General features: G+C 42.4%; 1 protein-coding gene across 2 annotated transcripts in view; it reads right to left on the bottom strand.

Annotated features, from left to right (window-relative positions):
- The window catches only part of Bnip3 (BCL2 interacting protein 3), a 31,414-nt gene that overhangs the window by 8,296 nt on the left and 578 nt on the right, over window positions 1–22,540 (bottom strand). Inside the window, exons 1-3 of one of the 2 annotated variants that reach the window (XM_077410564.1) lie at window positions 21,152–21,659; window positions 9,805–9,982; window positions 4,905–4,992 (exon numbers count right to left, since the gene is read on the bottom strand). In XM_077410564.1, the coding sequence (XP_077266690.1) occupies window positions 4,905–4,992; window positions 9,805–9,982; window positions 21,152–21,194 (309 nt within the window). In that variant the 5' untranslated portion in view covers window positions 21,195–21,659. Of the gene's footprint in view, window positions 1–4,904; window positions 4,993–9,804; window positions 9,983–21,151; window positions 21,660–22,540 lie in introns of those variants that run through there. The other variant, XM_077410565.1, reaches the window with a different exon arrangement.

Raw genomic sequence — 22,540 nt, 5'->3', positions numbered from 1 at the left:
AACGTGCAACGCGCGTGAAACGCGCGGCGGCTTATCAATCTTATCAATTTCCACGTGACGCTGAAGAGCGCCCCGTGACGCGATCGGTCCTCAATGTCACATCATTCAATGGCGCGTCGCCGTGGCATCGTATCTCCATTTTGAATTCTATTCGACCGGGCTGACCGGTTCAATAAAGTTTAAAGTTACGTCACGGTGACAGGAGCGCCGCGAAGACAATCCGTTACTCCCGATTACGCAATCGTTGCTTTTCCCCGGTACGGAGAGCGAAAGGTCTCGCAAAAGTAATAATAAAGACAATGCCTTTCAGTGCCCCAGAAATACCGTCCGATGTTGCAAGAATTGCACGTTCGGAAATGGCCAGGATTCAATAAATAAACCGGTAAATGTGCGCTTCAAGATTTTTGGAAGCTCCACGGAACGCGAGAAAATTTATTCAAAAGAATTCTCGATTGCCTTGATTTCGTCCGCAAAAATTATTTCATTTCAAATCAAAATTGCGAATTTAATTTAATTGGTAACAATTAATCACAAATTAAATCCGCGTTTTTCGATTCGGTCCACATTTACCGAAAGTATCTATACCAAGATTTACATGCGTTTCTTGTCATTCCGTAGGCAAGTTTGACGAAATACCTATATAATACGAGGGCGGTTTCTCACAATATGTCGATCGACGTCGGATATATACTTTAATCATTCAATTTCATGCCGCAAATTCCACATCCGTTCCGTTCATATCCGTTGCATTCCACGCCGCTATACGAATATACGCCACAACGGAACGGAATCGCCACCGCAACTCTCTGGGCGTGTAAAGCGGGGCTGCATTACATTATGTGCTATATTAACGGTATATATACGTTTGCGTCGGCGTTTTGATTCGCTGACAAATATCGCGTGCGATAAAAGCACACGACCAAAACGTGGGGAAAATGTAGGGCGTCAACCCTTAAATGGGTTTTATTAAATGCGTTGTTCGATAAAATATTTTATTTTGTAGCCGCGTTGCGCGATGTAGTTCAATAAATAGGATTAGCTATAAATACATATAGATATACATATATGTCACTCTAGCGTATACAAATACAGAATATCTCGACCGCGTTCGCAACGCATTAACACGATCGCGCGAATACGTTCACTCGAAATGCGCGCAACAACCGGTTTGCGAGCCGATATACCAGAAGAAGAGTAAAAGCGGGATACGCGTCGATCGGCTTACACGAGATCGCGTGGTCGCGCCGTTGCGTGCAACGCGGGTATTCTTACGGATCGATTTACCGTTTTTCATCTCGGCTACTGTCGCAGTGGCACGGGACACGACTCTTGACAACCGATGTAATCCCTTTAGTCGACATAACAATAAATTAGATTGTCTTAGTCTTCGTAATTCGAAAGGCTATATATCTTTTTCGGAGTTTGTTCAATGTAAGATTTATTTGCTTGGGACCTTCATATCTTATCCGAAAAGAATGAGTGAGTGATTTATTATTAACTAGTCAAATCCGAAAGGAGGTAGGTACATTACAAAAATCGCCAACGTAATGATGAAAGTTGGAAAACGACGAGGTAGTGTAATAAAAGTGCAACTTTTTCCCGATGATGATATATCGTGCCGTAATTAATGTAAAAAAAAAAGGAAAGTGAGAGGCAGTGTAATCAATTTAAATATTCCCAGTTATGCAAAGAGAAAGAGAGAGAAAGAGAGGGAGCATCTTAGAAAAAAGCCACGCATATATGTTACACAAAAATAATTTTCATCTAGGCACAAACATGCAATGTTTGTAGAACGATTCTCGCTAATAGACGCGTCATTCCTAAAAGTGTTTGTAAATACGCAATTCTAATACTTGCTCGTAAACAAACAATTCCTATCTCTACGAATGTATGGTCTTTGTGTAAAAACAAAAGCACGTTACAAAGGAAAATGCGCCGATAAAATATTTTCTTAGAAACGTCATTTTATATTTAACTTTAGTGCGCAGCGAGAGAGATAAGCGGAGACCGTCAAGTAAATTTGTGCAATTCGTGTGGAGAAATAAGGAAAAAACCAATGAGAAAACGTTAGGGAGTAGCGGGAGATATTATAGGCAACACGCGCGCGCGTGTCGACGGCAGCGTCTTTTTCACGCGATACAAAGACGGCGAGGGCGAGTGACTCATGGAAGAAAAACCTTACGCGATCCACTTGTTATCGCTGTTACTCACACACCGCGATACAGTCAATCCTCGTCACTATTTTCGTCCGCGTCGCGTAGCATAATAAAGACCCCGCGCGTCCAGCTTTATCGAACAATTTATTGAATTCCAGCCGATCTCGACCTCGCGTGGCTTTGTGCGAATCACCCGCGAAGATGTTACGTATTGTCTCGAGGGTCTCGAGAAGCTGTTTTAATCCCGATAACGACGTCTATTTGTGCTCCGCGCGGAGATAAAAGGTGGGCAAACAGAAGAGACGTCGCAACTACTTACCGACTAACGATTATCGATCACACTTTTACGATTCAGGAACGTATTCCCGTTGCAAAAGCTATCGCGGCACGATGGTATTTGTATCTCTTCCACCGTTTTCAAATAAATGTTTTGTTTTATGTCTCTTCGGTTTTACACGGACCGATAAAAAGCCGAGCGAATGGACGTAACAAATGTTCTTTGCATGACAAAAACCAACTTGGGAACGTGGGATCGTTTAAAAACGTGTTTATTCCATACGACTTTATTCTTTTGCATAGAAAAAAACACAAATGGAGCTGCAAGAAAGAAATAGATTTATGAGGACATCAGATTTATGGAGAAACTACATTCAAGTGACATAAAGGATATGATTAAAGATTAATACGTTTGGAGAACCTCTTCAGATATTTACAAACAAATCGTCGTGCAATCTCAAGCAGAGTTATCAAGATTGCCAGACACAAAAACGTCCTTCGACTTGTCTAATAGAATTATGGCCGCGATCATGTTAAGATTGTAAAGTTACTGTCCTGGAAATTTCTGCTAAGAAAAAATCTACTGCAATTCCGACGATAAATTGAAGAGATTCAACTTTAAGGATTGAATTTATCAACTTAGAAAAATGGGTCGGCTACATTGAATTCTTGAAAAATTGTCTCTCTAATCTATTCGTCCTTTTTTCCCCCGTAATCATCCGCGACATTTTCTGCGCGGATATGACAATCTCCGCGGAAAATAATATCGCGGCTTAGGTCGCGATAAAATTTTATCGCGCAACTTTCCGATATCTCTCGAGAAATCGAGAGCGCGGGAAAGAAAGTATCTCAATAATTATCTATTGTTGCGGCGGAGATGCGCAAATATCATCGAAACTCTCGCCAACTTGGCGCGTGAATATAGTCGTATTTGCATGTAAAATTGTCTTATCGTTAGTCGCACCTCATCCGCGCAATTTAAACGTTTATACACAACACGAGGATGTTATATAACACACGATATTCCTTCGATCTGACTTTTTTGCCTATGTCCACACGAACACTTCATTTCACACATATAGGTTACAAGAATCGCTTCAAGCATAAGTGTCATCGCATGACTAATTAATTTATCTCGATATTACTTTAACTCGCTAAAGCTCTTTGCGAGTATAAATATGACGGATATATAATTCCAGAAATCTAGCTTGAAATTAAAAATGGATATAAAATGGATATAAAAATTTTAAGTAATAATTCGAGATAAAATTTCGAAGAATTGAATATCGCGCAAAAATATCTCGGCTAAATGTGCACGCGTGAGATCCTCCGATTTATTGTTAGACGCCGCATGCTTTGTCGAACAAGGCGATCCCAACTTAGAACCGTATATTGCGCAATATCGAAGATCATCGTTCCGAGCGAAGGAGCGGACAAGAGCCGAGCCGCAACGTGATTTCGTTCGTCCCTAAGTAACTGGGACACGGGCGAAAGGAGGAATGAGATTGCAAAGGCGATTGCTATATAGGCTTTGTGCCGACCCGGTAACACGTGGTAATTCGCGGTGGCTCACGGCTATACGAGGGGCACGGCGCGGCGCTAATGGAGTCAGTGATCCGAAGACCTTGTACATACGCGCGCGAGAAAACGGTCCGTTCGATAAAAACCAGTTGCGCATCGCTCCTATAGGTGAAATACGGTATCGACATAACCCGCGCATGTTCGGTGGGGAGGTTCGGGTTAATCGATATTATTCCCGTACCATCTTTATTTTCTCCAACGCTATACTTTCGATGAAAATTGTTTGCATATATATTGTCAAGATCGGAGTACTTCAAATTTCCTCCTTGACTCGCATCATTGGCGAAGTAATTTCGCACACAATCTACGTCGCTTCGAAAATAATATTACTTTTTAGAAATAATTATCAACTCAAACAGTTGACCGCGCAAATGTTCATTCATTTTAAATAAATAACGGATGAAAGAGAGAATTTGTGTAAATCGTTCATTTATATCAATCATATATGTAATATGTAGGGTTTCAAATCAAAGCCGAGAAATGTATAATAAATCGTACCGAGGTACTCCAAGCCCGACTATAATCTACAAACTGGACTTCGTCAACTTTGCGCGACAGTTGAAGCTTCGTCCTTGTTTCAAGTAATAACGTCCGAGTTTGTTTACTTTATTGAACGCGTTGGAATAAAGTGTATCGAGTAAAAGAATGATACATAACGCAACGCGAGATGGACGTTTTACAAGAGAAAATCCGATCGTGATATGGACGATTCGATCGATCTCGTGGTACTTCCGATATAGTTACGAGAACGCATAACACGCGACATAATAGAGATAAGCGTAGCTACGCATACACAGAGATAAACCCGCGCACGTGCTTTCCTATAGCCAAGCGAGATCGCATAAACTGCATGAAGAATACGCGGTGAAGAATCGATTGCATGAAACTGACCTTGTTGCAGCCATAATTTATATAGACCCCTTTGAGCTCATCTTCGGTCGAGAGTTCCGTGTTCGGGCTGTTCGGCGGGCTCTTCGGGCTGCAAATTCAAGGAAACGACATGTTACGATCCATAAACGCAGTTTGTAGGTCAGGCGAGCGGTGACGTTTCGTCGCGAAATCCACCGATTTTGTTGCGTATACGCTTATTTATTCAACCGACGTTATACTCAATACATATCTTTCGCTACGATTTACTCGATCTAAAGCTACGACGATTCTATACGCGTGCTCCTTTTATATAGTTAGTTCGAAACGTTGAGTAATTAAAATATATTCGGTAAAATGTACCTTTGGTAATTATCTTTAATACTTCGAATGACATAACTGGAATTGATCGCTAAGTAAAGTAAAATGTCCCACTTCGGTATTAACCCGAATTACACAGTTAATTAATCTCGAAATTTATATATATATATATATATATATATATATATATATATATATTAAAAAAAAACCCGATAAAAAATATATTGCATTATTTTCATCATATTATTTCTCTAGAGTGCAAAATGGGCACTTAATTTTCTCCATGCGCTTTCGTTTTGATTGACTTGTGCAAGAATCACTGAGACGTGTCGTCAAGTCGCTTATCGCCGATTCGTTTCCTTCGAGCGATAAGGCGACGCCGATAACGCGTCGTCTTGGAAGTTCGCGACCTCCCGCGGCGCGTATTATGCGTGATCCATCGGTGGGTGCGTCGCAAACCCCCGATGGCCCCGATCGAACCGACGACGGACGCTCGGCCGCAGGGGGAAGTGATCGATCCGCGCAGTTCCTTGGGCCTAACAAACCCACGGCATTAACCCGAGTTCCCGACACCGCGGACATACGCACACAACTACACATACTCGCGTCAGTGCAATTGAAAAAAAGACACGCCTCACGGCTCATACTTGCGTCAGTGCAATTGAAAATAGACACGCCTCACGGCTCAAATTCGACAAGTGGTTCGTCCTGGCCGTTTTTGGAGCAGTACTGCTCGAAGGCCAATCACAGAAGAAGAAGAAGAAGAAGACGACGGACGCTCGCAGTCGCAATGCGGTCGGCCGCTGCGGTCATCCTTGCGCTTGGCATCGCTATCACGAGGAAGATGAGCGACGCAATCGCTATCGTAATCACATCGATGCATCCCAGTGAAGAGCCGCGAATCGCGATAAGCGCATTTATATCAAGTGCACCGTGCACACGTGTGTTACGCGTTATCGGCTCTCTTACTTTGTGATTTTTCTGTTTTTTTTTTTCTCCTCAAATAAAACGCGCGGTGTTTAACTTTGCGATCACACGCAGATACGGTGATTAATATCTTGCTCTCTTTCGTATTTTCGATGATGATGTTCGATGACATATTTTATGCAATCTGGCGTACTTTATTGTCACGTAATGTCGTGTAATGTCACCGATTGATTAAATTTAATACGGATGGCCTCTGGCGGAATTGAACTCCTGATAAATGTTCGTTTGCCTGCATGCCTGGGACTACGTGTATATATAATCGGCACTCAATTTTAACAAATTGCCAAAAAAATATTGATGAAAAATTCATTATGCAAATTTTTTTGTTCGTTTGGCGGTGAATAGTTCGGCGCGTGCTAGACAAACACGAGAGTTAAAGAAATATGATATAGTACCTTGTTAATGCAAATTGTATATAAAATATTTAAAATTCGAAGTGTAGGTTCTCCAATGGAAATCCGCACGAATGTAGAAAACGAGCTAACCCCAAGAACCAGGCGCGGTAAATCATCCGCAAAAAAATTTTACTTTTATTTCTATTTTACGCATATCTTCCAACCTTGACTGCGCGCCGACTTGTCAGACTTGAAACACAGACTTGAAAATTAAATCGAATCGATATAGATGTAGGGTTGGGGGGTGATTTTACTACTCCAACCGGAGCTGTGTGTTTCAAGTGAAAAATTTAGTCGGCGCGCAATCAAGGGTTGGAATGTTGGAAGATGTGTAAAATAGAAGAAAAAATAAAACTTTTGGGCATTATTTACCGCGCCCGATTCTTAGTTAGCCTGTTTTTTATATTCGTATAAAATATTTATCTGTATAATTTAAATGCGAACGATAACCACCTGAAAAAATAATATATAAAAAACTTCTTGTAGTTTTTTATCCTTTTAAAATCACAATTTATTAAATAAATGCTTAATTAACTAAAAACTCGATATTAAAACCCTTCGTCCGCATAGGTTTTTTTGGCACCTTTACGCCGCATAGGTGGGTCGTTTTCGTCCTGACGTTTTTTTTTAAGTGTTAAAGTGTTACAAAAAATTTGAAAAAATTCACGGAGGTAATTCAAACCTTCAATTTGAAGTATCAATCATAAAATTATAAACAATTTAATTTTTTCACATAATTTGTATTTAAAAAATGGAGCAACTACAACTACAACTTGTAAAATCATTTTTTACTAAAAAAATCATAACTTTAAGACAAATAAAGATATCGAAATGAATAAAAAAGAAATTGAAGGGGAAAAACGTACGTTTCATAAAAAAAAATATTGCATGCAATTATTTTGAAATGAAGTGCTTAAGTGTTCGCCGCCAACCTCGTTTTTTCAAGAATTAGTACGTGTCTCCTGTGACGGCTGGAGGGGGTCTGGCGCCTTGAAACTCGGTAGGCGGGTTCTCGGGGAGCATAACTTTTTTTACGGATGCGCAGTGGCGCCCTCTCTACCCGTTTTCAAAAGTTACAACTACATTTGATTTTTACCCGGGCGAAAACGACCCACCTAGTGGGATGAAGGGTTAAAATTAATAAGTAACAAGAAAAGGTAAGCTTTGAGAGTCAAACGCGATTAGTTGTGCGTGATCTAATGCTATGTAGCATTTAATTAAAATTTATTAATCCATTCAATATAAAACATGACTAATTTTTTGTTAGAGACGTCATTTTTAACGGACGTCAGTTTATCATGTGTTAAGTTAAAACGTTTACTATTGAGCCCTATATATTGGGGCCGTGTCGTTTGCTAAACCGGTTTAACGACTCGTGCTAACTTCCTTGTGTCCAAAATCTTTCGCCGCTCGCAAAGATACCGCCGGCGGGCGATACGCGGGGTACGCGAAGCAGTAAAGCGGATTAAAGCGATTTCGACGTCATGTGTACATACGATGTAAGTCGTCCGCGAAACAGTCGTCTCGAGGCTCGAATGGATATTCGTTGTTGCGCAGAGGTATTGTCAATGTCAATAACAGGATCGCGACGACTTTCACGCTCGAAGTAATATTACACGCGCCCGCATTATATGCACTCTCTCCGCTATGACGTGCCGGAATATCGCGCGGGTGTCCTTCGCTGTAACATTTCTCGCGAATTTTCGACTAAAAATCAACTCTCTGCGTCAGAAAATTCGCGACGGATATTTTTTTAGCAAATCACAGACACCTCGTGCACCAAGAGACGTTAAGACTTCCTTTGTCAGCAAATCGTACAAAGGCGCGTTAGTTGTTCTCCTGCCAAGATATTTGCGCGTCTCTCAATGACGCTATTTTAGTCGTGTTAAAAACCGCGTGTTAATTTGGCCGTCTGAACACCGAAAGTAAAAATATAGATATTTACTTGTAGCTCTTTGTTATTCGCGAGCGACACGCGGCGTGTTTCTATACATCATCGCGATACAATCGCGATTGAAAGTTGTTTTAATACACTATCCGATTCGAAAGTATAAGTATGTATCAAGCCGAATTAGTATAGCAGTTATATGTATATCGAGATTAAATTCTTCTTTTGACTGCATAAAAAAAAGTTTGTCTCTTTAAAAAAGACGTATAAATAATGTTTTTAGATAAAAACGCAGATTTAAAAATTTTAAATCTTATGTTAAAAGAAAAAAGAAGAAAGATATAAAAACGTACGTAACATAACATATAATAGTTATTATAATTAATAAACAAATAATTTCTCGTAAATAAGAATTGAAAAAAAAAACTGATTAATACGCGTAAATTGCACGATAATGTTTTATAATTCATTTATTTCGTACATGTTCCGGTTGAAACATTCCTTTCGCAGAGGCATTTTTCGATTACTTCCAACCAATCGCGCGTTCACAAAATTCAAAAACCGAGGAATTGGTTTCTTAAATATGCTTTTGAATCTCCGTTCTAAAGTTATGTCTATAAATTCGCCAATGCGCAATATCGCTCAGGTCATTCGCCTTTTTCAGCTTTTATCTACGCGGCGGCCTTTTAAGCCGTCCCGATGACGAAGCGGCTCGAAAAAAAAAGTAGTTCTCCATGCGCACGGATCGTCACTCCTCGCCTCTGACTCACGACGTTTATTTTCCCACTACGAAGCCCTTCCCAAGAGGTAAAGGGAACGGAAGCGGACTTTTTCTCTCGTACTCGCGCGCAGGATAAGCGCGAAGGAGAAGCCGACATACTATACGTGTCTGCGAGGACTCGAGTGGCTATATAGGTATCAAGTTGAACGGCCGGCTTTGTGTTGGCCGAGCCTTCAAACTACCCCGAGAGTGTATAAGACTCGGCTATATGTTGTTTCAAAGTGCCTTCGGAATCCCCGCTCGTCGACTCGATCGCGCGCGTAGCCCCGCAGGGGGGAAAAAGTAAACTTCGATTATAGAATTATCCACGTTCAACTACAACCGTCGCAATTCTAGAAAATCCTAATTTTTTCGGTTTCGCACAATCGGCGATCGATAAGATTCTTCCAAACTTCCGTTAGAACGGTGTCTTACTTCGAAATTGCTTGCTTCCTTATTTCTTAGAACGCGAAGTTTCTGAAGTACGGAAAAGTGCGCGGTGTCTCCGCCGAGGCGTCGGGAACTATAGTAGTTTGGAAAAAAAAATAAAAGATCGGGAAAATAAAGTCTTACCTGTCCCTCGGGGTGTCCCGGCGCGAGGACGCGAGGGAATGCCTCGCGGACGAGTGTGTGGAATCCCTCTGTGCTTCCCTGAGAAGCCGCAGGTATTCACGTTCGCCGGTGATGCTGAACGGCGTCGGCGTTGTCCGGGCCGCAAGCGGCGGCTCCGGCACCAGCTCCACCCAGGACTCTGCGCAATTAGAAAGAAAATCTGTTATTCTCGTGCCACGGATTCGGTCATCCGGTTCGGTTACGATCCCCCGCAAGGCTTTTCCCGATAGTTTAATTTCCGCGACAATTCACTTTTCAACGTTCCTCGGTGGTAACAAAGCATTTTCGCACGCGAGGACAATTTTATTATCTCGCTAGAGAAATGAGAGAGAATGGATGACAATGGCCGACAGTAATTTTCCCGATTAATTTTCTCATCCATATTTCACTCGCGTCATCATTAGCGAATTCCTTTCATGCAGGAATAATAATAAATACCAAGGGAGAGAGTTAACCCGTCAGTTTTGTAATTCTTGAAAATACCTTTAATGGATTTCAAATCCATATCTCTTTAGCGAGAAATTTTATGGGACGCCATCACGCGTCGTAATTTTTTATTATTTTTAACTAGGTACCAGTTGAAATATTTAAGCTTCATTTCCAATATCCCTAAAGTGCTTTTAAAATTTAACGCGCTGATGTTGATGTATTCGATGTATAAGGTACGAAGAGTGCGAATGTCGTTGAACGACATACGCGATGACACACTGTAACATTTTTAAAAATAGTCATATCGATCACGGTAACCCCACGAGGTCAAGTTGAAGGGAAATTTCATATTCTTCTCGTAAATAATCCATCGTCAATTCTCATAGTATCAATTTTCATCGTACGTGTCAACTTTTGCAAATTTTAAAATAAATAAATATTAAAAACGATTATTACATCTGACAACACCAGAAAATCATTACATTTTTAAAAAACTACTTTTCTTCGCAGACCATCAATGTCATGTTCTTTGTGTGTCGAATTTCACGCAATTATTACACACACATTTTTTTATGTAAACGTTTATTATATACATATTTTCTTATGTAAACGTTCGTAACGTGATTCACACGCTTTTCATGCGCAGAGCTTCAACAGATGTAAACGTGGTTGAGCGCAATGCAATAACAGTTTTTCAAGGGCGATCTCGCCTCTTTTACGCAAGTAAACGGGATATGCAAATAAGACATTTACACCGAAACGAGCCGAATCGTTTAACCAGAATCGTTTTGGCGGAACAATTTAATTCTGTGTATTGCGCGTGCTATCAACATTCCATTTTAATTGGAATTATATTCGCATAAGTAAAAATCCGATTGTGCAATAGAGATAACAAGACATCATATTTTAGTACAAGACTTCTTTCTTTTTCATACTTCAAATCTTGCGGTCCTTGATTTCATTTCGCAACGAAACTGTATTAAAGTTATACTATCTGGAGTAGAAAAAAAATTATTATTTTAACAAAACATACGTACGACGCGTCAGAAAATAAACATACAATATGTTCATAAAAATATCGAGGGAGAAACAATATTTTATTTGTTTAAATAGTAAATAAATAAATTTCAATAGCAGTTTCACGATTTTATTCATAATAATGTAAATAAAAAAACCGCGCGATATCTCAAACAAATTAATTTTACATAATTATTTTCATGCACGCGCTGTTAACATAACGCATAACTCGTTAAGGGACCGCGTGTGTGAAATGGCGCGATAAAATGTATGCGCTTGCAAGCTCTGGTAAAATAATCACGTAACGAGAATGATCTCATCGCCGTGAAATCTCGGGTTCGTCTACCGTCGCTATGACTAGGATTTGCTATAAATGCATAACGGATGTGAATTTATATATTCCATGCTCCAACGCGCGCGCGTCTCTATATTTCCATGAGTTACGAAACTACCGCGTTTTACCGATGTGCATATTGCGTTTTTGTTTCCCTTCGTTTTCAACTTGTAACAGTCTCCTTCGTAAAAGCGCCGAACAAACTGAACTTTCTATAAACAAGTTTAATTCTTCAAAACTTAATTATCACGGATATACGTTATCATTGACCAAACTTTATATTCCGGAGTTTCAAGTTCCTAACTTTTCTCGGCGACACGTCGCGCGCAAAAGGACTCCATTTTAAAGCGCTGCTTAAACTTCGAAAAGATCAAACCGAATGAAAAAATTAATCGTAATCGAGTCAATCGCCAAGCCTGCCAACTGCGTAAGCAAAATTATGCGTCATCCGAGAATCGACAAGACGAAAGGAAGATAAAAGCAGGCGTTCGCCGATTGGGACAATCGGTTTATCAATCACAATAGATCGTCGTGGTGTTCACGTGGGTCGTTGCGCGTCACGTCACGTGTAGTGCGACGCTAACGTCGCACGATGACCGCCACCGCCGCGCCGCCGCTCTTCCGCTCTTCTAGCCGCGCAAATCACAAATCATCCGGGCGATAAGGTTTACTTCGAGTTCGTTCACCTATCGTAATCCGTCGCGAGTCACGTTCGCATTTTCGCCCGATTTGACGCGTCGACATCGTAGCGTGAACAGTAAAAAAAAAAAAAGACAAATATCTTCGAGACTCGCGTTCCAAAGAAGAGAAAAACTGCGCTCTCGTACAACCGAATCCGTATATATAGGATTGTTCCAAACGATTTCGTGTAAAAATAAACTGTAATATAACGTCAAGGTATTGTGCGTACATTGGTTTTCTGTGCGCGGAATTAGTTCTCTCTCTCGTCGGCGACGTAAATGTGTGAAAAGCGAAACAATATAAACTCGTTATCGCGCACGAGCTTTCCAAAATATCATGATTACACGCATTTGTCACGCGATCCTTGCCTCGGTACGAACTATCGACTATCCGGGCACACACAGGTGATTAATGTTCCCGCGAGATTACGAATTGTGGAAGTTAATAGTTAACCACGCACGCGCGCGCGTCGCTCCGCAATTCATTCTGCGCACCGGTGTATTAAAGGATTAAATTAAAACCGTAAATCGAGACTCCGCGATTTTTCCAAAAAGAACGCGGAAACGATATGACAATACGACATCGGAGCGACACGACACGCATATTCCACCTGCTCGTCAGGATAAGAGCGATTATCTGTCATTTTGCAATTACACCGATTACGAATATTTTCGTCGAAGTATTTTTAGAAAGAAAAAAAGAAACACAATTTATCTGACAAAGAATTTCCGCCGATATCTTTCCGCTCGAGTAATGCAAGAGCATCGTAAACAATACGACGGCTCGCGCAGGCAGGTTGAACACGACACACGTCACGTCGATTCGTATTGTCATCAGCCGCTTCTTGGGGAAGATGCGCGCACGATAACGTCAATAAATACGGTGCGTCGGATCGAGCGAGGTCATCGGAAAGTGGAAAAGTTGACTCGGTAAACGTTCGGCGCCGCTCGAGACGCAAATTCTTTAGACAGGCTTCGCTCGATGTTCACCGAACATGCTGCACAATGCAAATATCTTATTCTATTTAATTTCCCAGATGTGTGAATCTCTGATGAATATGAAGATGAGTCGCGATAAGAAACGAACATGAGAGATATTCTCGGTTATGCGATCGGCAGGGATTAATTTTTAGAACGCGGAAATAAAAGATCTAATCGGTTTTACAGATATACACGTAAACGCGCTGCGTGCGCGAGGAGAAACAATCGACGCGCGGCGGGAACCTCTTTTGTTTCTCACATCGTGCCGACATTTTCTCGCGTGCGGTGCGCCGGCCCATAAAAATTCCGCGCGTTTAAATTTGCAGCTCGTAAACGCCGGCTCGCAGCCGACGCCGCCGCGCCGCCATTCTCGTTACGTCCGAATCCGTCCGGATTCGCGGAGCCGCGTGGCGGAACGGTGTTTACCCGGCGCACGTCGCCGCACAAAACTTGCGTAATTCGCTCGCGCATTATTCGCGAGTTGCGAGCTGGTAGCGGCCGTGCGCAAAATTCCGGCCTAATTATGGACGTACGGTGCGTTCTCGCCGCTCGACTTTGTACATATGTTTTGGCCTGTGAACTGTGAACGTCGATGGACGCAAACGTCGAGGATCAAAGCACCGGAGTGCCTATTCAGAGACTCGGAGATTGCCATTACCTGATCAGCACCGATCTCGTTAGAGTCAACGTGGACAGATTACGTCGTTTGGTAGCGCTGACAAATCGAAGCTTCTATATCCGCGAGATAAATCGACCGCCAGACGCAAATCCAACGCGACGGTTTAAGATGGCAAGCCGCGCACAAAAGGCGCACGTGAAGCACTCGCGATTGCCGCGATCAGAAGGATTAATCTCGGAGTACGAAGAAAAGAAATCTTATTTCACTAATATAATTGTTAATACGAGATACCCGATCGTTGACTTACTTATCGCTATTTCCTCATTGTTTCATATAGAAAGTTTTAAGCGTTGCGCTGATTATTAGCGTGCGTTTAATAAGTTAATTGTTGACTCAACATACGTTACGTCTGCGTCTGGCTGCTTCAAGTCGACCTCGCGGTGCAACTTCTGTATTAAAAAGCGCTACAGCTGATTTCCGAAGATATTCTGTTACTTCACGCTCGGTTTCTACTCACATTGTCCAACAATTACCCGAGTAAATTAACTTACGATAACTGTCGCTTTTAACCTTCATTAACCCGACCTTGGACTCGGCGAGCTTGATATGTTACTTTCGATCGCGCTGTTTATTCCGAGGCGACTCAAGTGTGAAAGTAATGGATAACAATGCCTGTGATAAACGTTTTTAACGTTTTCAACGTTTATCAAACATTGTTATCCATTATTTTCATACCATTATTTTCATACTTGAGTTTTCAACGTTTGTCAGGCATTGTTATCCATTATCGTGAACAGAAGATAACTTTGTTATTAACCTTTAGAGAACGGGAAGTCTATTTTTTATTTAGCTTATTTTTCGTAGTATATTTCAACACATATATGAAAATTAAAAATACAAATCGTAAAGTCACGAAAAAACCTGCCCGTCCTCCAAGGATTAACAGTAAATCAACCAGTTGTCAAATTAGCCTACCTAATTAAAGCGATAGCAGAAATTATGTTCATAAAAAACTTAATTTCCATTTTCCGTATTTAAAAAATTACGATTTTTCATTTATTCTGGTAACCAAGCCGTCTGTTTCTTTTAACTGCACTGGCTGAACTGGTGCAACATAGTGCAATAAGTTAGAATGAAACAAATATATTTTCTTTCGTTCTAACTTATTGCACTAGTTCAGAAGTGCAGCGAAAACGAACAGGCCAAAGAAAGTATGATTAAGAATTCGAAAAGGCTGAAATGGCACACCTTTCTGCCGGATAGAGAAAAAATAATATCGCGCGCGCGCACTGACCAGCCGTAAGTTATTGGTATGAACGAACACACGTGCCTCGTCAAGGCTGCACGTGTTGGCACTACATGAGTATCATGATACCGCAGGATGTGCAAGCTGATCTTCACGACTTCTTTGTCACTTCTTGCGTAAACGTGTCCCGCAAACGATCTCCATTGTATCGATAACAAACCGCAAATGGAAGCATCGCCGTATACCTATTCAACCTGCGCGATCGTTTAACGCGGTTATACTTTAAATTGAAATTTTCTACGACAAAGGCTGTCTCTCGAGAAATGAAACTTACGATGATTTATGTAATTTGCTCAATATACGCGCGTTATTCTCGAGTATATAGCCGTTTGTTCTCAACGTTTTATAAAAGCTAATTAAAAACACAGCGGAAATATTTTATGCTATCTATATTCTAGAAAAGAATATATCTATTTTTAAGATTAAATTATAATTTATATAAAAGGGTAGATTTTTTCTTAATATCCTCAGCAACTCCCCCGCACACAGAAAACAAAGAGAAGTGTCAAATCAATTCACTTATATATACTCGCGGCATATATACGCAACAATGTATATAAATCTCGAAATGAGATTATATTGCATTAAACGAAGGGAACTTGCTTGAACGAAGTTTTATATATAGTTCAATCAAGAAACAAAAGTTGAAATAAAAAGTTGAAATGTTTATAAAAAGATTATAAGATTGTTGCATATGTATGAGTAGGTACCCTTATAAGTTTTGATTTAACACTTCCTTTTTTTCCTGTGCACAGAGAGTATATCCCTGACTTTTGAAATAAATGGTTTTATACACGCTGATATACTAATGAGACGAGCAAACGTACGAATTCTCATCGATTATTTTCTCGCAAGCTAAGAAACGTGCCGCTCGTCTCGTCATGAGGAAATTTCGCGCAAGATCAACATCCCCGAAAGACGGAGTTCCAACCACGTGCCACGTCTGCGCGGTCTACGGAATCGCTACTGGGTAGCTTCAATCAATCGGATTAAGGACCGGCGGCGGAGCTTACGCTTGTACGCTAAAAATAAGACACCCTCTCCCTTTTCGACGGTCTGCCGTCATTTCGATCAGTACGCCATGCTCGTGGGCGTTCACGCAGCCGACATAATCACGCACGTACCGCTTATCTGTGCCTCAAAATAAACATCCATTCGTTGACAGCGAGATAAAGATGCAAATGTGGGTTGAACGCAAACTGTTTCGTGCCCGAATCTCGTGTACACATATGCGCAAATTTTATAAATTACGTTCAGGGTTGATAATGCCCTTTCAAGTCGATCCCACCTACAGCCTGCGAATATTTAGTAGAATATTTAGATACACACGCACATGATTTTAGTATCGATAATCTCAAGTGTGCAGCGCGATTTCAATATATAATCGAGCGACGACGATAAGTAAATATCATATTTCGCAAACAACAATAAATAAATTAACTGAATAAAGGATCACAGAGATAAATTACTTATCTTAATAACGACGCAAATAATGATCGAATGGATAGACTCTGATACCAACGATTGTCTACTCTAATATCTATAATATATCTTATTTCTAGAACGTGATGTATAATCATCAATGTTAACGAGTGAATCATCAGAGAGATTGGCGTTATATATATTTAAAATCACTCGTTATATATATATATATATATATATATATATCGAGACTCCCGAAGCTGATGATTCAATGGAAATTTGGTGCCCATTGGCGGGTGGTTGACCTGTATCGCGCGGACAAGCCGTTCGCGCGCATGATGGCGAACCGTTCGAGAGAGCGTGTCCGAGTATCCGCGTGAGCCGAGTCACGTAGGCTCCTCGTACGTTCTCGAGATGATTTCGGGTCAGCGCCGATGTAATGGAGTCCCCAGGCTCCTGAGGACGATCACGTAGATCCGTTAGAACGACGTGCAAACCGTCGCGTGTGCATCGCGTTACCGCGAAAGGGAACGAACTCGCGAGGATGACTCACGCTCTACGGAGACGATCTCTCCCGCGATAATTATCTCTCGGAAACGTCGCGTATCCGAACGTTTATCTCGCAAATGGGCATTAATTTCTCGATTAATGACGTCAATTTTCGCTCACTCGTTTATCAAAGTGATGCAACGCGAATCGGAGTACGTGAAAGAGAAAGAGAGATAATGGATGTTTTTTTCTTATTACGAAATTCGACACGACTTTTTCGACGCGATTCTTTCGACGCAATTTTTTCATTATGTGAGAGCTGTGGCCATTAGAATTATCGATATCGCTCCGACAATTTAGACGCACCAGATAAAACGAGTATCGTAACTCGTAACATATTATACTTTTCGATCGAGAATGGCATTGAATGGCGTTCTAGCGTTAGATTGTCGATATTATTATAGTTCTGCTGCGCATACGACGCGTTATCTATAGCTGTGCGACTTCTATTAGGCGATGAGAAAGACGCGACGACAACATTCATATACGACCCTGATCTTGACCGAGCGCCGTACTCATTAGGGCTCGTCCAATTTAAATAGAACACTCGGACCACACGAGTTGGCAGGGCACTGACCCAGTTCTATTCGCGTCGGTGACCCAGCAATCGAAGAGGGGCAAAAGAGAGGACTGTTTTTAGAATTTTTGCAGTAATTTCGAAAAACGATTAGAAATTAACCCCCGGCCTTTTTAGGATTTATATACCTTATATACCTTATATGTCGTTTCTCTGATGACGTTTCCCTCGGTTTTCATCTCTGCCCCCTCCCCTCCCCCGAAACGCGATAAAGATTTTTCGTTAAAAACGATCCTCAAATAACTCGCTATTCATTTCGACGCGAGATTTGCGCATTGTTGCCTCCGAAATTGAATATAGGTACCTCGCCGTGTTAATAGGTCGTGCGATCCATACATGATTTATGGTCGATTTCCGCGAACCGGAATACACGCGAAATAAATCACGCCGCTAGATATACCATTAGTCCTTTGCGCGAACACAGCAGTCGGACACAGGAGTAAAAAAAAAATACGTGAAAATAACTTTGCAGCGCACGGAGAACATCCCAGAGAAGTTACAGAAGGGCGGTGTTTAATTTCTCGTAATACGACGGAGAAACGGAGAAAACTGGAGGCTCGGAGTAATCCGAGCCGCGGGTAAATTTAGCATTTCGCGTCTCGGATAACTTCTGGCAAAATATTATTTCACCTGACGATTATTTCGCACCTCACGATCGTCGAGAACCGAACACCGGCCATTGTTAAGAGGACGCGCGGCACTCGTATATAATTCAAGGCGCGCACGAGAACGAAGACGCGTGGCGACGGAAAGAAAACGCAGATCGCGATGCCGGTCGAGATGAAAGCAGGGGCTCGCCTCTTTCTTCGGGGCTATCGGCCAGACGACACTTTGCAAAACAGAGATAAAGAGATTGCGCGATGGTGGAAGTGTGTACGCGTGCCCGATTCAAGTGGCCTTCGCCAGGTGAAAGAGATTCGCGGTGAGGCAAAGCGAGCCTCGAGACGAACAATATGTTCTAAAATTAATCGGTAAATCGATCCCGACACTCTATGCGATTCGACGTAATTAAAAAGGTCTAAAAGGAGAAGCGCGAATGAAATTTAATTAAGAAACGTACAAGGATTTCGTTATCTCGGCGTAATGATCTTCATCCACGGCGGATTTAAAATTTAAAATCAGGGGAACCGAACAAAGAATATAAAGAAAACATGTTAAGCAAGTCATTTTGGTAACGGTGAAAATCGTTGCAAAAATGGTCAAGTTGTTTACGAAGCCTCGGATATTTTTCAGAATATTATACCGGCGTACGTTATGAATTATTAATATCGGCTTCCTCGTGGTCTGAAGCTTCCTGAGGAAATTATATAAAGCTTATATTGCGCGTCTGTCAAAAATTTTTTAAAACTTTGGCAGGCATTTTTGGAAAATTATATTCGCGCGAGACCGAGACAGACAAGTTTGTCACTAAGTTTTTTTTTATTATTTATTTATTAAATCAAGAGGTTAGAAACGCGCGTCGCGTAATTTTATGCAAAATCCATCGTAAATCTTCCCAACATATTGCCATCTCTTTTCGCCCTTTTTTTACCGATAAGGCGATTATCGATCATTCGCGACCGAGTCCGTCAACATCTGCGACTCCTCCGGCATATATTGAAAACGCTCAGCGCGGATCTTATCTCGCTTTATTATCGCGCACACATGCGTATCGGGAAGCGCGGAAGAAAAAGAAATGGAAGTGATTTATTTACGCGCGGAAAGTAATTAAAGTCTTTGTCCTTGATCAGCAGTTAATACGGTTATTATTGCATAATCTCGCGACATTTCTGAGTAAAAATAGCACGGGCAAAACACGCTGTTCTAATCACAAATATTTTATCTAGCCTGTTTATCGGAAGCGGACTCCGAAACGTGCGATGGAAGATGTTTCCGCGTTTAATTTGTTAACTCGGTGTGTTTGAAACATTCGATTCTAGAATATCGTAAAGAGAACGATGAATCCAACTCCATAACGCTCCTCTTTCAATAAATAAATAAATAAATAAATAAATAACCAACAGAAAAGTAAATAAGAACGTATCGAGAGTATAGAATGTAAAAAAAAAATTAGAAAAAATTGTATTCTTGAGACAGGTATCGAGAGCACTGTTAAAGGATGAAATTTAAACTAATACTTCGAATGAAATAACATTTTGTTATTTTTAACTACCATGTGTACCGAAATTTATCGTTTTAAAACACAAAACAGTATTTTAACTCCATCGATTTACAATTAAGTCAACATTATTTTAGTTAAACCAATAACATGTTTCGAGTGGAAACAGTGACGACCTATACACAGAAAAAAAGAAGTCTCAAATCAAGACTTACATACTCGTATGCACGCAACAATTATTATTATATTACCTTAAACGAAGGCGAAAGAAATTTACTTGAATGAAGTAATTTATATTCAACCAAGTAAAAAGAGTTGAAATGAAACGTTAAAACGCTTATAAGAAGATTATATAGATTGTTGCGTATTGTATACGAGTATATTATATACATATAATAAGTTCTGATTTGACACTTCTTTCTTTTTCTATGTAGAAATGCTTAGAAGCGACCCCAAATTGAGTGTATTTTTTTTGAAAAAAAAAAAAAAAAAACGAAGAAAACCGTCGAGAGGAACAGATATCGAAAGCGCGGAATACAGAAAAAAATAGATAAAATTAAAAAAAAAATGGATCAGGTGTTTCGCAGACAGGCGTGTTACTTCCAGCCGCCGCGCGGCCGGAATTTACGGCCCGGCGTACCTACTTCGCGTCAAGCGAAGCTCCGGCCGGGGTTGAAGTATCGATTCCGCGCGCGCGCGCGGCATCAAAAATTGAATCTTCCATCGGGCGCGACGCGACGACGGGTCGAAGTAGGCCCGAAATGGCGCCAAAACTGCGTCGCGACGCCACGCGACGCGGACGCGCCGACCTGCTCCGGAGGATGGGCCACGGGGCCGCGCTCCGATTTTCGGAGACGCGCGCGCGCGCGTCGGATCGTAGCCGCGCCGCGCCGGACGAACCGGAGCGCGGGGAGCAAGCATCTCTCTCCCCGCTCCCGCGGGATGTCATTGAACGGCGTCGAGGCGAACAGCCGGAGCAACGTCGAAGAGAGAGAGAGAGAGAGAGAGAGAGAGAGAGAGAGAGAGAGAGAGAGAGAGAGAGAGAGAGAGAGAGAGAGAGAGAGAGAGAGAGAGAGAGAGAGAGAGAGAGAGAGAGAGAGAGAGAGAGAGAGAGAGAGAGTACTGAAGAAGTGAAGTACGTTTGTTTACGCTCGCAGAGAAGACGGAGCAGGAGGATGAGGCGGGGGGGAGGGGAAGGGGGACGCAGAGACACCGCGCGAAATGGCTGTCGCGACTGACAATCGGCGCGCGCGCGCGCGCGTGGCGCGGTTTTTCCGCTTTTTGCGCCTTACTCACCGCTCAGCTGCTCGTCCGACGTGTACTTCACCGTGGACGACATCGCCGTAACGACAGCGTCGTAACGCAACACACTCGCGAAGAGACGGGTGAGGGCACTGAGGGCGAGGGAGCGGAGCAACTCGCGTTCGCGCGACACGGGAAATAAAGACGCAGAAAACGAAACGCGAGCGCGAGGCGCGCCCGGGAGCGACGCACGTAAAACGTACAGGAGAAGGCGCGGAGCGGATACGCGGCCTATAAGACGCTTACGGCGGAGAGCGGAGAGCGACGCGCGCGCGGTGCGACCTGCCGCCACGGACGACGAATCGCGATAAAATGCTGCCCGCTGCCGGGAGGGCAGCGCTACCGTGCTTTGTTTTGACGCACGTCGGGCACGCGCATGTGTGATTGTGTGTCTCGGCCGCGCCAGCGCCAGAGCGATCCCACCGGAGTTCGGAGTTCGGACCAATCGCGTCGCGCCGCGGTGTAAATAGACCGCGCGAGTCGACGGGCGACTCGGGGCAACTTCAGGGCGACTTGGGCTGCGTTCGGGAAGCGCGCTATTAGCGCATGCGCAGCATCCATCGGATCTTTATCGCCAATCGCGTAAAACAGGTAATAGCAAATAGCACTAATAGCGCTCCGGAACGCACCTTGACGCGCGACTACGCCGCGCGTCGATCCGCGCGTCGCGCCACGTCGCGCGTCTGCTCTTCAACCGCGCGGAGTTGCGACAAACGAGAGACCGTCGCACTCCGCAGCTCCCCGCCAGCGCGTAAAAAAGAGCGGAGGAATTCCTGCTTCGGTCTTTTTTTTTCGTCCACCCCGAGCGCGGTTGTGAGTTGTGACGCGATCGCATCGATCGCGTCCGCGAATCGTCGACGGAGTCGACATCTACCGGCAGGTGGCTCGATCACGTCCCCCGAACGTCGCGATAACTCTTCTTATTTACTTTTCCCCCCGTCGCGCGGCTATAATTAGCCCTACGAGTTGATTACGTCGCGAAGATAATAATAATAACTTTATTATAACTGCGAGAGACGTATATGAGCGACGGTAAACAGGAAAAAAAGAACGGACGAACAATAGTAAATATAGGCGATTAGTGGCATGCAACTTGTAACAATAACGTTATATTAGCATCTACTTATATTTATCTTATTACGTATAGATAACTAATAAATGTTCAACCTGAATAATAATAAACACAAATCATTAGCGGCTAATGCAGCTCAATAATAACCCCAGGATCTAATTATATTTATCCTATTACGTGGAATCGTTAAAACGTACCGCGAAATAAATATCTCGTAAATTTTCCACGCACAAGTTTCTAAATGTAGATTCTGCCGATATTTCGCGCAACGCCGCGAAGCGACAAAATTAAGCCTCGAATCGCTCCGCGAC

Source organism: Temnothorax americanus, unplaced genomic scaffold, assembly GCF_048541705.1.
Source record: "Temnothorax americanus isolate GAGA-0224 unplaced genomic scaffold, ASM4854170v1 Scaffold29, whole genome shotgun sequence".
Classification (NCBI taxonomy): Eukaryota; Metazoa; Arthropoda; class Insecta; order Hymenoptera; family Formicidae; genus Temnothorax; species Temnothorax americanus.
This window is presented reverse-complemented; position numbering and strand designations above follow the sequence as displayed.